Below are 17,797 nucleotides of genomic sequence, written 5' to 3' on the forward strand. Positions count from 1 at the left end.
GGAAGATTTGGAAGGCAGTAGTGCCCTTGAGAAGGCGGTTGGATGTAGAGCCTGGCATGATGTAGATCCAGTAGGGAGTTCATGCTAATTTCTAATTAGTAGGGAGTTCATGCTAATTACCAAGATAATCAAGACTATCTGCCTTTCTTGTCTGGCTTTCCTCCTGTGTCCCCAGTGGGGCAGCGGGTGGGGAGGGAACCGGAGCAAGATATTGCTGTTCTTGGCGTTCTTCCTTGTGCCAGCCCTTGGTCTAGATGTTCTCTTTGCCCCAGGACTTTTAGGAACTGAGAAGGAACAGCAGTAAGTACCATGCAGCTTCTTTGATGGGAAAGGGCATTCTCATGTTCTTGCTTTCTCTCCTAGCCGGTTTACAAGCTGACCCAGAGGCAGGTAAACATCACCGTGCAGAAGAAGGAGAGTCAATGGTGGGAGAGACTCACCAAGCAGGAGAAGCGCCCACTGTTCTTGGCCCCTGACTTTGATCGTTGGCTGGACGAGTCTGATGCTGAAATGGAGCTCAGAGCCAAGGTCAGTAAGGATCTGGGATCTAGACAGAAGTCATGAGGAACCCAAGTTATTTGGGCCACCTCAGATATCTATCAGGATCTGATAGAATAAGGACAAAAATATAAATTCACTGAATGACCTGGAGACGTGGTTTTATAGAAGTATTGGGCATGTATTTTGTAGACTGTTCCTCAGTTGGGTTTTGTTTGATGTTTTTCTCATGATTAGCTTAGGGTGATGGGTTTTGGGTAGGAAGGCCACAGAGGTAAAGTGCCATTCTTATCATGTCATATCAAGCTTTTAATACTCTCAACATGACCTACAGCTCTTGATGTTAATCTAGCTCACCTGGATGTGGTTAATCTTTGGTAGGTTTCTCCACTGTATGGTTTCTCTACTATAATGTTACTCTTCTCCTTTCTTTACTGTTTTCTTTGGAAGGAAGTCACTATGCACAGTTCACACTTAACAAGCCAGAAGTTATGCTTCCCATTCTTAGGGTGGAGTATCTGTATACTTTATTTGGAATTCTGCATGGGAGATTTTTCTTTTCTCCTTTATTTATTGTCATTTATTTATATCAGTATGGATATTGTCATTTATTTATATCAGAACAGATTTGGTTTATAGTTGGGCTGTAATCCAATACTGGGTAATATATCTTGTTGCTCATATTGTTCTATCTTTGGCCACTGGAAGCTCTTGCGGTTGGCTCTTGTGTCCCTTTGACACAGCTCCATCATCATGGGCCTTTTTTTTTTTAAAGTGCATCCTTAATTTCTGGCACTGTAAGCTGCTCCAGGTTTATCTTGTATATTCCCAGGCCTGTTGTTTTTATTGCAGGATGATAGTGGAAACCAGGATCTGGGTGATCTGCGTGCTAAGTGTGCTCATTGCTACTGAGATATTACTTTTAGGTTCTCTCAGCTGACAGCACAAGGAAATATATGTGTGTATACCAGCCCATGTATATACATGTACCTCTAAGTATTTCCATATATATCCATCTATATCTATATTATCCTAATATAAGTTCACACTAATGTTGGAGATTTGATTTTAGCTTATAGAAAATTATCGAAGTCTTAAAAAATGAAATAGCAATCTATTTCCTGTCTTAAATTTCTGTTTTGTTTCTACAACCATGACAGATTTTCTAGATGTCTTTTCCAGCTCTAAGATCTTAAGGCTGCCCACTTTGTAGTTTGGAAGCCAGCTGATTGGTTTAATTCTGTGAGCCCTGGATGGGTCATTCTGTAGTGCCAGTGCTACCCAGTAAGGAGTCAGGCTCCTTAGTACCGTGAGTTCAGACATTTTTCCCAAGGAAGTGAGAACACAATTGGAGGAGGAGGTGGCTTTGAAGGACTCAGATCATTTATCTCTCATGTGGGCTTCTGCAAGCATCTGGGAATTTTAACTTGTGTTTTTTTTGTTTTTTCAATTTATTTTTTTACTGAAGTATAATTAAAATACAATGTTAAATACATTATTGTTGTACAGCAGAGTGCCTAATTTATACACATATATACACATCCTTTTTCATATTCTTTTCCCTTATGGTTTATCACAGGATATTGAATATAGTTCCCTGTACCATACAGTAGTCTAACTTGTGTTCTTGGAAAACTTCTGTCCAAATTCTAGGAAGAAGAACAATTAAATAAACTCAGACTCGAAAGCCAAGGCTCCCCTGAAAGTAAGTTGCCCCTACTGCTATGGTGGTTACCAGTTAACTTGTGACAGAGATGGGAGTGTGGATGAGTGTGAAGCAGCAGGAGGGCTTGTATTGGGTGGATGAGTTTCTGAGAAATCCTTAATGCCCAATGCTTAAGCTGTGCAAACCCGCATCTAAAGTGTTACTTACTTTTAATGTTTCCCTGCTGTTGGGGGCCTGACATCATCTGAGTACACCAAGGTTGGTGTAGCAGAATGGAAGAACCTCAGCCTCCTGGACTGGCCTAGTAGGGTGCTAGGTGGCAGCAAGTCCTTCAGAGACCTGGAAAGTACTGCATAGGTCCATGACTACAGTTCTTCCAGTCTGGTGGTGTTTTCCTAACCGAGATCATAAGGGCTGTTGTTGTCAGCCTTAAAGATGGAAAGTATTCTGTACAGTCCTGCTGTTCATTAACCTTTTAAAAATTCAGTTCTACTTCTATGTCTGTCCAAGTGTGTCTGTCTCTAAGTGTGTTACCTTCTGGGTATCATAGATTAAATTCAGCAGCTCTTAAATTCATGCTTTATGGAAAGCATTGTCCTAGGCCTTTGAGCTTTGGAGCCAGTGATCCGTCAGAGCACTGTGCTCGAAGAGCTTATCCATTCTAGTTGGAGGACCATGCAGGTCTATACAAAACTAATGCTGAAAAGCAGAATGAATAAGTGTTCCTCATGTGTCCAAAATCAAAAACTTTTCAAGTTTTAGTGGCACTTATTTGGCATGCCATAAGTAGGGAAACAGAGAAGGCAATGGCACCCCACTCCAGTACTCTTGCCTGGAAAATCCCATAGATGGAGGAGCCTGGTAGGCTGCAGTCCATGGGGTCGTGAAGAGTCGGACACGACTGAGCGACTTCACTTTCACTTTTTACTTTCATGCATTGGAGAAGGAAATGGCAACCCACTCCAGTGTTCTTGCCTGGAGAATCCCAGGGACGGGGGAGCCTGGTGGGCTGCCATCTGTGGGGTCGCACAGAGTCGGACACAACTGAAGTGACTTAGCAGCAGCAGCAGCAGCAAGTAGGGAAAGAGCTTCCCTGATATAGACAAACTGCCTGCAATGCAGGAGACGCTGGTTTGATTCCTAGGTTGGGAAGATCCTCTGGAGAAGGGTTAGGCTACCCTTTCCAGTATCTTGGGCTTCCCTTATGGCTCAGTTGGTAAAGAATCCACCTGCAATGCGGCAGACCTGGGTTCGACCCTTGGGTTGGGAAGATCCCCTGGAGAAGGGAAAGGCTACCCACTCCAGTATTCTGGCCTAAAGAATTCCATGGACTGTATAGTCCATGGGGTTGCAGAGTCAGGCACGACTGAAGGGGAAATTTTAGAGCAGTTGTTTTCAAGCTATGTACCATGGTACCCCAGGGATTCCCAGAGATGCTTTGGAGAGGTAGGCCAAGCAGGCAGGTCCACTTCAATTAGAGCAGCTTGGCTTTTGTGTTTTATGTATTAGCGTCCCGAATAACACTTCTTATGGAAGTGTTTATGGAAGTCCATAACATTTCTTATGGAAAAGACAATTTGTTGCTTTAAAAAATTTTTGAATAACCACTAATTTAGAGGAATTTTCTGCTTTAGAAAAGCCGAAGGGAGAGGACTAGTGGAGATGAAGGATAATGACATAAAAAGGCCACCTTTGGTGTCCAGAGGGATAAACTTCTGAAATATGTAAAAATTCTTATGTATGGATTACTTTATGATCTTAGAAAAAGCTTTAGCAGTTTTATCTAAATTCATAAAATCTCCTAATAAAGTTCTTTAAATGGGGAAATGTAATACATTTTTGTAGTTTTGAAGAAAAAAATTTTAATTTGTTAAATGTTGCTACAAGTATGACTTTTTTCACCCCTTGAGATAAGGCTGTTTTTGATTGGACATACCAAGTATGATTATTTGAGCATCAACCAAGTTTCTATGCTGGATATCTCTATAGAAACACTGATATGTGGCTATAAAAATATGTAGGTAGGAATAAATGTGTAGCAGCAAAACCTGAACTCCAAAGCTCTTCTTAAGAATTATCCTTTCCTGTGCCCTACTCCTTTGACTCAACCATGACTCTGTCTAAGCTCCTTACTCTTCCCTTAATTCTATTATTGGCTATGTCTTCGAAAACCCTTAGGCTGCAAAGTTAATGACCTTTATTCTCCTTCCTTCTTCTTGGTTTGCAGTTTTCCGCCTTTGGTTATATCCTCATTCTTCCATCTTCCAAAGCCCTGATTAGATAACCATCTCATCCATGCAGACTTGGCCTGATACATGCTTCTCCAGCCTAAAGTCATTTTCTCACCTAGAAATTCTCACAGGATATTACCTGTCACTCTCAATCTTGAAATATGGATCTTAGATTGTAAACTCTCTGAGGGGAGCATCATGTCTTAACCATCTTTGAAGCTCAGTGATGCCACTCACAGTATCTTGCATGTTGTAGGTGTTCACTTAATGTTTGGTTGAATGGATACATGGTCAAATATTAGATTTTTTTAATTCAGTTTCTGTTTCTTTGAGGTAGTTTGACCTATATGCCCTAAAAAAATTCTAAAAAAGAAGAAACTGTAGATTATATTAAGATGACAGGAGCAAGGACTGAATATAGCTTTATTTCCTTTCCTTATAATGCCTCCTTAGCTAGTCAGTTATTCTTTGCCAGATGTAACTTTTCCTTTTCCTTCTTGGATTTGTTAAGTCTGTGTACTTAACCCTTCAAGACTGTGAGGGAAAAGACCACCGAAGATATGCCTTGGACTACAGTGTTCCTTATAATTTTGCTTATCTGTTTTCTATGGGACCAAGAGCCTGGTTGGTGCAGGCCTGGGCCAGGTATTTGTTGAGAAGCTTAGGGCACCCATGTACGAAAGAGGGATGCAGTCATCCAGGTAAACCCCACATACCTGTCTCCTGCTGTGACTACTATTTTTAACATCTTTCTGCCTTTCTTTGCTTTTCAGCTCTTACAAGCTTGAAGAAAGGATACCTGTTCATGTATAATCTAGTGCAGTTCTTGGGATTCTCCTGGATATTTGTGAACATGACCGTGAGATTCTTTATCTTGGGAAAAGGCAAGTACACAGTTTCAAAGCTTGCTTTCTTTTTTGAGTGGTTTGGCCCACTGTTCAGAAGTGACACTTTCTGCCTTTCAGCCTGCCACACCAACCCCTTCCACCCCCACCATGTTTATGTAGCGCTTCAGGCCTCTCACTGGATGCTCGCAGCTCTCACTTCCCATGACCTTGTGAAACAGGCTGCCTGGATGTTCTGTTCATTTAATAGGTGAGGAAACAGATTTGGAGATGGTCAAAGAAATGGTCCACATCCACCCAGCTAGCCAGAGGTACATCTTGGACTAAAATCCCTTTCTTATTCACTGCTTGATAATTCATTTATAACTAACTAAATTGATGAGATACTCCCAGTGTCAAAGTTACACAAAGTCCTAAAGGGATCCCACTCCTTTGGAGCCTAAATAGACTAAATGGACTGTTGTGAAACTGAATGAAAAGACTATCATAAAGGTATTAGTTCTTGCTAAGTTAATTTATATGTTTAGCAGAATTCTGGCCAAAGTAATGACAATAGAACATTTTTGAGAATGTGATCTAAAGTATTCTGAAATTTTATTGTGAACCATAAATAGTAAGATTTGAGGGAAAAAACAGTAATGGGAGAGGATTTTCTCTGTCTGCTATGAAAAAATATTATTAAAATAGTATAGTATTAGTATAAGGATAGACTAATTAATAGAGCAGATTAAGTAGCTCAAAAATAGCTTACATTATATATTATTATTATTACAATATTACATTATGTAATAGATAATATATATCCAAATTATGTATATGGTAAAAAGGAATTTTGAATCAATGGAAAGGAAAATATTATCCAGTCATTTTTTCTATTAGATGGGAAATCTATCTAATAATGTTCCCAAGGAAAATTGGCTTGATTTGTGAGGCAGATAATCTCTTTCACTCTTCTTACACTGTATATAAAGGAAAAAAAAAATCCCCCCAAAAAGACTTAGGAGTCATATATCAAAAAGTTAAGTCATAATAGAAGATATAAATAAATGTTTATGAAAATCACATGTGGAGGGTTAGGATTTTCTAACTTTAAAAATAATAGAAGAAATCATAAAGAAAAAGGTCAATGTATTTGACCACATAAAATGCCTAAATTTCTATATATTTAAAAATATCCATGCAAAACAACATGAAAGATGAAAAGCATATTGAGATGAGCAAAATGGGGATGGAGGGTTGGTGAAAAATTGTAACAAATATTGGCAACTTTTTTTTTACATATAAACAACTTGTAAAATTGATTTTAAAATGTGAAAACTCTACCCAGTAGATAAAGATCACATACAGGCAGTTCATAAGAGGAAATAAAACTAATTTAACATACAACAAAATGTTTAACTCAGTAATGGTGAAGGAAATGAAAGATACTATTTTTTATATATCAGTTTTGCAAAGTTCTGAAAGAGCCTAATTGAAAACAACATGTGCTAAAATAAACACAACAGTGGCTACTGGGGAGGGTGCATAAGTACAGCTCTTTGGGAAAATCATTTTGTAAGATACTTAAGAACCTCAATGACCCAGATAACCACGATGGTGTGATCACTCATCTAGATCCAGACATCCTGGAGTGCACAGTCAAATGGGCCTTAAGAAGCATCACTACAAACAAAGCTAGTGGAGGTGATGGAATTCCAGCTGAGCTATTTCAAATCCGTAAAAGATGATACTGTTAAAATGCTTCACTCAGTATGCCACCAAATTTGGAAAACTCAACAGTGGTCACAGGACTGGAAAAGGTCAGTTTTTCATTCCAGTCCCAAAAAAAGGCAATGCCAAAGAATGCTCAAACTACCGCACAATTGCACTTATCTCACACGCTAGCAAAGTAATGCTCAAAATTCTCCAAGCCAGGCTTCAACGTGAACCGAGAACTTCCAGATGTTCAAGCTGGTTTTAGAAAAATCAGAGGAACCAGAGATCAAATTGCCAACATCTGTTGGCTCATAGAAAAAGCAAGAGAGTTCTGGAAAAGCATCTACTTCTGTTTCATTGACTTTGCCAAAACCTTTGACTGTGTGGATCACAACACACTGTGGAAAATTCTTCAAGAGATGGGAGGACCAGACCACCTTACCTGCCTCCTGAGAAATCTATATGCAGGTCAAGAAGCAACAGTTAGAACCAGACATGGAACAACAGACTGGTTTCAAATTGGGAAAGGAGTACATCAGGGCTGTATATTGTCACCCTGCTGGTTCAACTTATATGCAGAGGACATCAAGTGAAATGCTGAGCTGGATGAAGCTCAAGCTCAAGCTCAAGCTCAAGCTGGGAGAAATATCAATAACCTCAGATACACAGATGACACCACTCTTAATGGCAGAAAACACAGAGGAACTAAGAGCCTCTTAATGAAAGGGAAAGAGGAGAGTGAAAAGTCTGGCTTAAAACTCAACATTCAAAAAATTAAGATCATGGCATCCAGTCCCATCACTTCCTGTAGATAACAGATGGGGAAACAACGGAAACAGTGACAGACTTTTCTTTCTTGGGCTCCGAAATCACTGCAGATAGTGACTGCAGCCATGAAATTTAAAGACGCTTGCTCCTTGGAAGAAAAGCTATGACCAACACCACAGCATATTAAAAAGCAGAGACATTACTTTGCTGGCAAAGGTCCATATAATCAAAGCTATGGTTTTTTGAGTGTGAGAATTGGACCATAAAGAAGTCTGAGCACCAAAGAATTGATGCTTTTGAACTGTGGTGTTGGAGAGGACTCTTGAGAGTCCCTTGGACTGCAAGGAGATCAAATCAGTCAATCCTAAGGAAATCAATCCTGAATATTCATTGGAAGGACTGATGCTGAAGCTGACACTCCAATACTTTGGCCACCTGATGGGAAGAGCTGACTTACTAGAAAAGACCCTGATACTGGGAAAGATTAAAGGTAGGAGGAGAAGGGGATGACAGAGGATGAAATGGTTGGATGGCATCACCGACTCAATGGACATGAGTTTGAGCAAGCTCTGGGAGGCGGTGAAGGACAGGGAAGCCTGTTGTGCTGTATAGTCCATGCTGTCGGAAAGAGTTGGACATAACTGAATGACTGAATAGCGACAACAATAGCAACATCAAGAACCTTAATTATTCATATCCAAAAAGTAATTATAAAAAATAAACATTATGGCATTATTTATATTAGTGACAAATTAGACACTATGTAAATGTCCATGAGTGAAGGATTGCTATAGATTGTTCACTCAGTGGAATGTTGTGAAGCAAATGTTAAGTATTTAGAGAGGTGGTAAAATCTGGAAAAATACGATAGACTAAAAAGGTAACATACAAACTTGTTCTTCCAGTTTGTTCACACCAATATAAAAAGGAGAAAGAAAACAACCAATAAATGTGGAATGATTGGAAGAAAAGGCACCATTTTCAAATGGCTTGAATGGATCATTTAAAATTTTTCTTTATTTTGTAAAGTAAATATGAGGGAAAATATGAGCATAGTGGAAAAAAAGAAAGTATTTAAAAAGAGAAAAAGTCCTGTAGACTATTTTATTCTTCAGTCCTAAATTTTCCCACCTGAGGTTTGTAAAGATGAATTGTAGTTAGCTCCAGAATCTTTAGAATGAAGTGCACAGTGTTTTTCCAGTCTTTACTTGGATTTCTGCAAAGCACAGTAGTAGGCTAGTGAAAAATTTCCCAAATGCCTAGCATCTTATAGTCGTATGTAACCAGAAGTCCACTGATTGGTTATTTAAAGAAGCAAAGGAAGTCTCGGACAGTTGTTAGATCTGTAGCTCTTACTAGTATGGATTTAACACAAGTTTCATAGAATGAGTAGGGACTTTCCAATTCATAAATTATTTATTTAACTTAGCATAGTTGTATTGGTTCTGAATGTTCCTGTGCGAGCCTGCTAGCCATTAGGTGATCCACTCCAAAAGCTGCTAAATTATCTGGGTCATGTGTTTAAAGTTAGCTGCCTGGATCTGTAATTTCTGTTTTGGCTCTGAGCCCCTTCCTAACCACCTATTGGAATGGAGCTGCTGTTGAAATTCTTCTCTTATCAGTCCTCAGAAGTATAGTAAGGACCTGGGCCTGGTACCAAGGGTCATAGTTTGTCCTTTGCAGTTACCTCTTTTTGAATAAAAGGTGGTGGTGAATGGCAAATTCTACACATGTACTTGTTTTATTTACATAAACATGTATAGCTGAACTCATGTTAAGGAAATAGCAAACTTGTAGAAACTCATGTCTGTCTCTCTATTAATACTTTTTTTTTAATTAAATAAAGTTTTTTTCTAATTATAAAAATGTGTTAATTACTTAAATACTTAAACTCTGCTGTAATTCCATCTATCAGAGTGATGGATTCTTGGCACTTTGTTAGATATCTTTCTAATAAACCCATGTACCTTTCTTAGGAAAAGTTCTTGAAGAAGAATTATGAGACTAAAGGGCAGATTACTTTTAAGGATTCTGATGTATACTGCCCAGAAAGAGTGTACTGTTTTATACTACCATTATTTAAATCCTTGTCCATTAACACGAGTGCCTTGTGTTAGTACTTTCAAAAAATTTTTTTCAGATCATAAAAGTAAATGGGCTGGAGCTTCCCTTGGTGGTCCAGTAGTTAAGAATCTGCCTGCTAATGCAGGGGATGTGGGTTCAATCCCTCGTCTGGGAAGATCCCACATGCCACAGGGCAACTAAGCCCATGCGCCACAGCTACTGAGCCTGTGCACCTAGAGCCCGTGCTCCTCAGCAAGAGAAGCCACTGCAGTGAGAAGCCTGCGCACGACAAGGAGAGTCGCCCCACTCACTGCAGCTAGAGAAAGCTCGCGGGCAGCAATGAAGACCCGGCACAACCATAAATAAATAAATACAAAATTTTAAAAAGTAAATGGAGCAATTTAAGAAAGTTTGGAAAATGGGAGAAAACTGGGGAGGAGGTGTGGGGGCCTGGAAGGGGAGGTGAATAAGCCATTGTCCATCACTTTAAATATTTCCATACATTTCCTTTTAGTCTTTATTTTTTCTCCTGCAGTTAAAAACTATCATCATGCTGTGTATACAGTTTTGCATCTTGTTTTTAAAACAGTATTATAAGCATGTTAGTGTTATTAATATTCTTTATAACAGTCATTTTAGAAATCAGATTTTTATTCCTGAATTGAAACAAGGATGAATTTCCCATAAAATCAGATACAAAGCAACAAGATCTACTTTTATTTACCATATTCCAAATCTTAAGTCACAATTTTCTAGTTCAAAATAATGGAGAACCTCATTTGTCAAAGATAATTTGTCCAAAAAATTAAGAAGTGAATCTCTTGAAGAAAGATACCAGAATTTCACTGTAAATGGTGAAAAAAAAATTGTGATTTTTGTCTTCACAAGGGGCATTTAAAATTATGAATAAATTTTTTATATTATAGCAAAATTTAAATTGTAATTTTGCATTACTTCTTCAAAGAAAATAATCAAATTTTGAACTTACTCATTGGTGTATTCCGGAGAAGGCAATGGCACCCCACTCCAGTACTCTTGCCTGGAAAATCCCATGGACGGAGGAGCCTGCTAGGCTGCGGTCCATGGGGCCGCGGAGAGTCGGACACGACTGAGCGACTTCACTTTCGATTTTCACGTTCATGCATTGGAGAAGGAAATGGCAACCTGCTCCAGTGTTCTTGCCTGGAGAATCCCAGGGACGGGGGAGCCTGGTGGGCTGCCGTCTATGGGGTCGCACAGAGTCGGACACGACTGAAGTGACTTAGCATAGTATAGCATTGGTGTATTCACATTTGACTTTGTAGCAGGATTGTATAGTAGATCATTTTTGCGATTAGAGAGTGTTTTCAGTCTTGCCAGGACCTGTTTTATTCATTTGATATTTAAACTGTATTCTTTTGAGGAGCCTGCAGTGTCATCTTTACTGGTAACTTGCCCAACTCTGCCATTTCTTAAAGACTCTAATAGGCAGGGAGACAAGAATCCTAAACCTTTACAATATGCAGGACTAAGAACTATCTTGCTCAAAACGTCAGTGGTACCCTGCTTGAGAAACACTGCAAAGAGGAATGTAAGAATTCGGGATGTCAAGTGAGGATCAGTATGAAAAATGAAGGATATTAAATTATGGACCACTCCAAATTGATACCACAGTTGTTGACCTCATATAAGCAATAACTCATTTTAATTTATTATATAATATTCCATGAAATAGATATACTGTAGTTTACTCAAACTTTCCATAATTGTAAGTTTAGACCATTTCTGTTTTAGTGCACTTAGAAATATGTAACATTTCAGAGAACAATCTCCTTGCTGAAGCTTTTATTCTTTTTCATTTTAGATTTTTTAGTTAGGACATGTTCTAAGAATGAGAATTAATAGGATTAAATATATAAATACAATTAAGGTTTTTGGTAGTTAATTTTATTCAGTACTTTTGTACCTCTGCATGTATTTATGATTATATAGTTTTGATATTTTAAAAAGCTGGGTTTCATTCTATATATGTAATACAGTTTTACCTTTAAATTAAATGAGATAATGGATCTGAAAAGAATTACCAATGTGCCTGATACATAGATTTTTCAGCATATAATAAGTGAGTGAAATCTAGGTATGCTTTTTTTCTTGCCTTTTAAAATTGAGAAGGGCATACAAGGTTTATATGTTAACTTACTGGTAACTAATAAAATTTACTAATTAGGCTCATGGAGGCCTGCTCCCCTCCAGCTTAGTTGAGTAGTAAACTTGAATCTGACTGAATGTTTATTATACTTTTCCTAAAATTCATTTCATGTAAAGGCTTGTCTAGATTGCAAAATACTTCTGTGTTGGCATTTACCAATTGATTTACCTTTAATATGTATTTGTCCCATAGAGTCCTTCTATGACACATTCCACACTGTGGCTGACATGATGTATTTTTGCCAGATGCTGGCAGCCGTGGAATCTATCAATGCAGCAATTGGAGTCACTAAGTCACCAGTGGTACCTTCTCTTTTCCAGGTATTGAACAGTCGAGCTCAAGGGTGGGGAATGCAGGGTTTCGATGTTTATTTACTAGGTATCCACACTTTGCTGAGACGTTTCAATGAGTAAAAATACCTGTTGGCAGAGAAATAGCATTGTTTTCTCTGAATACACACACACAAAATCTGTCCAGAAATACTGGTACTGGCTTGGGTACTTTTAACTTTTCTACCTGTTGCAGAGAAATAGCAGTGTTTTATCTGAACACACACACACACACACACAGTCTGTAATACTGGTACTGACTTGGTACTTAAACTTGTTCTAAGTTGTTCTCAGTCTTTTTCTATTTACCTTGAATTTAATGGGGTTATGTTTCAGATAACACATTTATGTGTTGTCTTTTAAGAATGTATTTTAAAACTTGTTTTTCTCTTTTGGGTCTTTTTAATAGCTTCTTGGAAGAAACTTCATTTTGTTTATCATCTTTGGTACCATGGAAGAGATGCAAAACAAAGCTGTGGTTTTCTTTGTGTTTTATATATGGAGCACAGTTGAAATTTTCAGGTGGGTACAAATGCCAGGATGGTGTTTGAGTGCTCCTTCTACTATGGATAAGACTGTCTTATCCAGAGTCTCATTTTATTTGAGATTAAAGTTTCATGTGTGGAGTTCTGCCTGCATCTATGTGCTCTGCAAAGTTGAGACAGTGTTTTTTTTTAAATTAAAACATTAAAGATACTTTTTGAATTAAAAGTTTTTTTAATTAATTAATTTATTGTAATTGGAGGATCATTACTTTACAATATTGTGATGGTTTTTGCCATACTTCAGCATGAATTGGCCACAGGTATACATGTATCCCCCTATCCTGAACCCCGCGCCTTCTTCCCTCCCTACCCTGTCCCTCTGGGTTGTCCCAGACCACTGACTTTGGATACCCTCCTTCATATATTGAACTTGCACTGGTCACCTGTTTTACGTATGGTAATGTACATGTCTCAATGCTGTTCTCTCAAATCACCCCACCCTCACCTGCTCCCCCCGAGTCTAAAAGTCAGTTCTTTACATCTGTGTGTCCTTTACTACCCTGCATGTAGGATCATCAGTACTGTCTTTCTAAATTCCATATATATACGTTAATATACAATATTTGTTTTTCTCTTTCTGACTTACTTCACTCTGTATAATAGGCTCCAGGTTTATCCACCTCATTAGAACTGACTCAAATGTGTTCCTTTTTTATAGCTGAGTAATAGTCCATTGTGCATATGCACCACAACTTCCTTATCCGTTCATCTGCCGATGGACATCTAGGCTGCTTTCATAAAAGACTAGTCAAGTGCAGTAGTGAGACGGGGGAAAGAGTAGGATGAGGAGTTCGATCTATAACTGTGAACAATCAATTGAGATAATGCACTACTTTCAGACAAGCCTATTTATTTTTAAAAAATTTTATGTTTTGGCCTCACGCCATGCGGGATCTTAGTTCCCTGACCAGGGATCAGACCCATGTCCCCTGCAGTGGAAACACAGAGTTGGACTGCCAGGAAGTCTGAGGCTTTTTTTTTTAAAGCACTCAGTGGATCATAATACCAGCCTGGACACTGGGGAGGAGAAGGAGAGATCCAGAGAAACCAAAGGCCTATCTTACCCTTTAGGATCTTGCTGTCTTATTGGAAAGAAAGGACTCATTCACATGGAAAAATTCTTGAAAAGGATGAAGAAACATGTGACTGAAGAAGCATCCCAGGCTGGATGAAGTACTGAAGACCAGCCTTCGAGAAGGGATGATAGAATAAATCTTTGGCTATAAGATTACTGAAGTTTGAATTGATCTCTTATTTGATTCTTCAATTTTTGATTGTCAGTAGAAGAAATCTCTTAAAAAAATAACTTTGTGTTTGGCTGTGCCGGGTCTTCACTGTTGTGTGCGAGCTTTCTCTATTTGTGGCGAGTGGGGGCTACTCGCTAGTTGTGTGTTGTCTCTAAACCGCAGGCTCAGCCGATGTGGCGCATAGGCTTTACTTGCCCCGAGGCATGTAGACTCTTCCCAGACCAGGGATTGAACCCGTGTCCCCCGCATTGGCAGGTGAATTCTTTATCACTGGACCACCAGGGAAATCCAGAAATTATCCTTTTCTTAAAAAAAAATCTGATTAAAGTAGATGTGTTCTGTACCAGACCATACATATTCCATACTTCTTCCCTTTTCAGCCAAGTGGAGCATTGGTTTTGCAAACTGACTCTTCAGTTCTAGGTTTGGTGATATTTTGGGAAAGTTGACAGTTAAGAGGGAGAAAAGACATTAGCAGCCCTAGATTATGTCTTAACTGTAGTCTGTACCCCATGGCATCCTGTATACCCTCTAGTCTACTTAACACAAAAGTGAAAGAGATTATAGGTTCTTAATAGTAACTTTTACTGTTTGGGAGAAACAAATTTATGTTAGCTCTTTTTAAGTAGAGTATGCCTGATTATAGATTAGAGGTCTTTTTTTATACTTTAATTTTGGTAAATGTTCATTTAGGCAGAGATAAAGTGTCAAAGTATCTGTCCTAACCTACATGGGACATAGATCAGAACCAGGAATAAAGCCAAAATGCTTCTGAGGATCTGTTCCATGTACAGAACTTTTTCATAGAGGATTCCTTTCAGACCTAAACTTACTTTGCCATTATCGAGAATTCATATCCTTTTGGATAAGGAAATGGCAGCCCACTCCAGTATTCTTGCCTGGAAAATCCCATGGATGGTGGAGCCTGCCTGGTAGGCTACCGTCCATGGGGTCGCAAAGAGTCAGACACGACTGAATGACTTCACTTTCACTTTCATATCCTTTGAAGATTGGACGAAGAGCACGATGGGAGTTCATTAATTCTGCTAAAAAGAAGCCATGTGTGACTGATTGTGAAATTACTCTTCAATGATGTTCTAGAGTTGCATTCAGTGGTTTTTAACATGTGAATGCCTTATTTCCAATAGGTACCCCTTCTACATGCTCTCCTGCATTGACATGGATTGGAAGGTGCTCACATGGCTTCGTTACACTGTGTGGATTCCCCTATATCCTATGGGATGTTTGGCAGAAGGTACTTTAAAGAACTCTAGGACTTATATCTTACCTCCACTGAGTAGCCAGACCTCTCTTCCTCCCTCTGCTAGCTTTAGTCTGATACATGGGTGTTGAACTTTTACAAGAATTTCTTTCTAGTGGTTTCCTTCCACAATACTACTGCTGTCCAGACTGTTCCAAGGAAGTAGTTAGTTCATTTTGTTAAGGTTTGGAAGCTGGTGGTCATGCATGCTTCCTATTTATATGGTAGTTTTAATCTTCCAAAGCAAGTTCATATTGATGACTTCATTTTATTATGACAAACACCTAATGAGTGAATCAGATAGGCACTTTTCTCTCCATTTTATAGAATAGGAAGCTCAGTGCTATCAAATGACTGTTCCTTATTTACCTTTGCTGTCAGCTTGAAGGCTTATTTCCTAGGAAAGCTAGTGGGGAAAAAAGAAGAGGCGTGAGCCTATTGTACAAAGGGAGGAGGAAGCATTTTCAACAAACCTAGAACTGAAACTTGGAGGAGTTAGAAGGTTCTATCAGTAAATTTAATTGTATTTCATTTGCTTCTAAAAAGTTACTGTTTCTGCTTTCAGCTGTCTCAGTGATTCAGTCCATTCCAGTATTTAATGAAACAGGAAGATTCAGCTTCACATTGCCATATCCAGTGAAAATCAAAGTTAGATTTTCCTTTTTTCTTCAGATTTATCTTATATTACTATTTTTAGGTAAGTATTGGCTCCATAATAGATTCTTTCTGTTGCTTCTTAGAAGGTAGTTAAATGATTCAAAGTTTTAGAAATCCTTATTAATATTCTTGCTTTCAAAAGAGTGGAAATAAGTTTAAGAACAAATTACATTGCAGAACAGACCCACTGGAGAATATGCCACGTAGAAATATTTCTTCTCACATCTTGATTGGATGAGTTCTTTTCTTGAAATGCTCTTGGTCATTCAGACTTTCCCATATTTCATGTTTAAAATAATGTAAGAAGCGCTTTTAAAACTGAATAAAAAGCTCATTTTACTTTTGCTGATTTCAGTAGCAGATTCCTTATCCAGAGGAATTGTTACAGAGGTGGTAATACAGCTGGCAGCAAGGAAGAAGGCAATAAAGGCCTCCGTTCAAGGACCCGCAAGACGTCAGAAAGCCTTCTACCTGACAATAGGAAAGCCCCCTATTCCTCATGTAAAACCTTGCTTGCTTATCAACTTCTATATAAAATCATAAATTCTTGTCTTAATTCATAAAAACTAGGGACCTCCTAAGAACTAAAAGAAGGGATAGAGAAGTAAACCTAAATTATTGCAAGTTTGAAAGATAAAAGCCTAATTAGGAGGACTGTTTACTTTGGATAAAGTTCTGACACATTTTAATATAATTTATATGTATTTCTCCCTGTTGTATTTCACAAAAGTCATGAGGTGGCCTTAAGTATGGCTATTTGGTCTCCTGGCAACAGAAGGATGTGACACAGATAGTGTACTAGTTATCTTTTTCTGTGTAACAAATTAGCCCAAAATGTAGCAGCTTAAGACAACATACAATTATTATCGGGCATGTTTTCCTGGTCAGGAAGCAGGCAAGCTGAGTGGGCCTGGCTCGGGGACCCTCACGAGGTTTCAGTCAAGCTGTTGGCTCAGTTGGGGCTATAGTTTCTGCAGACTTGACCGGGGCTGGAGGATCTACTGCAAGCTCGCTTGTGTAGCTGTGGGCAGGAAGGCTTCGGTGTCCCGCCACAGTACTCCATGTGGATGCTCATAACATGGCTTCTCGCCAAAGCAAGTGATCTGGAAGAAAGCCAGAAGTCAAACTCCCTTTTTTTTCCCTTTAAAAAATTTATGTATTATTGAAATATATTTGACATAAAACATTGTGTAACTTTAAGGTATATAACACTGATTTGATACATCAGGTGTAATAAGATTGCCATTGTAGTGATAATTAGCACTTCTGTCACGTCCACCCTTTTTATAACCTAAACTCAGATTTACTGTTACTTTTACTGTGTTCTCTGTTACACAGATCAACCTTGTACAGTGTGGGAGGGGACTACACAAGGGTATGGGATACCAGGAAGTAGGGATTACTGGGGACCAGCTCGGAGGCTGGCTTCCCCATACCGAGAGGGAGACCACAAAAAGTGAACCCAAGAAGTTGGAAAGCCCAGTGATCTTACTTATTTGGTTGTGCCATGCATTTTTGGGATCTTAGTACCCCGACCAGAGACTGAACCTGGGCCCTTGGCAGCGAAAGCTCAGAGTCCTAACCACTGGACCACGAGGGGATTCCTGATTTTGGCCATTTAGAAGTGGGGGAGAAGAGAACTACATCCTTTTGGAGCCCTTCAGGGAATCAGCGCATGGCAGAAGCACAGTTAAACGAGACACATTATGAGTACCCTCATAACAAAGGTTACCTTTTGTTCCATGTCTTCTTTTCCATTTCATAAAGGATATTACCCATTTCAGAAAGGTTTCAAACCAAAAA

The 17,797-nt window shown here is 38.8% G+C and overlaps 2 protein-coding genes across 3 annotated transcripts in view; one reads left to right on the forward strand and one right to left on the reverse strand.

Moving 5' to 3' along the window:
- Window positions 1-17,797, forward strand: part of HACD3 (3-hydroxyacyl-CoA dehydratase 3) — a 30,038-nt gene that overhangs the window by 9,177 nt on the left and 3,064 nt on the right. The window contains exons 4-10 of the mRNA XM_019968136.2: window positions 364-528; window positions 2,152-2,203; window positions 5,169-5,279; window positions 12,148-12,275; window positions 12,694-12,806; window positions 15,225-15,331; window positions 15,903-16,034. Coding sequence (XP_019823695.2) covers window positions 364-528; window positions 2,152-2,203; window positions 5,169-5,279; window positions 12,148-12,275; window positions 12,694-12,806; window positions 15,225-15,331; window positions 15,903-16,034 — 808 coding nt within the window. The remainder of the gene's footprint in view (window positions 1-363; window positions 529-2,151; window positions 2,204-5,168; window positions 5,280-12,147; window positions 12,276-12,693; window positions 12,807-15,224; window positions 15,332-15,902; window positions 16,035-17,797) is intronic.
- INTS14 (integrator complex subunit 14) overlaps window positions 10,259-17,797 on the reverse strand; it is a 45,587-nt gene continuing 38,048 nt past the window's right edge. The window contains exon 13 of one of the 2 annotated variants that reach the window (XM_019968134.2): window positions 10,259-12,374. The gene's annotated coding sequence lies outside the window, so the exon portion shown is untranslated. Of the gene's footprint in view, window positions 12,375-15,222; window positions 17,098-17,797 lie in introns of those variants that run through there. The other variant, XM_019968135.2, reaches the window with a different exon arrangement.

This window comes from Bos indicus, chromosome 10 (genome assembly GCF_029378745.1).
Source record: "Bos indicus isolate NIAB-ARS_2022 breed Sahiwal x Tharparkar chromosome 10, NIAB-ARS_B.indTharparkar_mat_pri_1.0, whole genome shotgun sequence".
NCBI classification, from domain to species: domain Eukaryota; kingdom Metazoa; phylum Chordata; class Mammalia; order Artiodactyla; family Bovidae; genus Bos; species Bos indicus.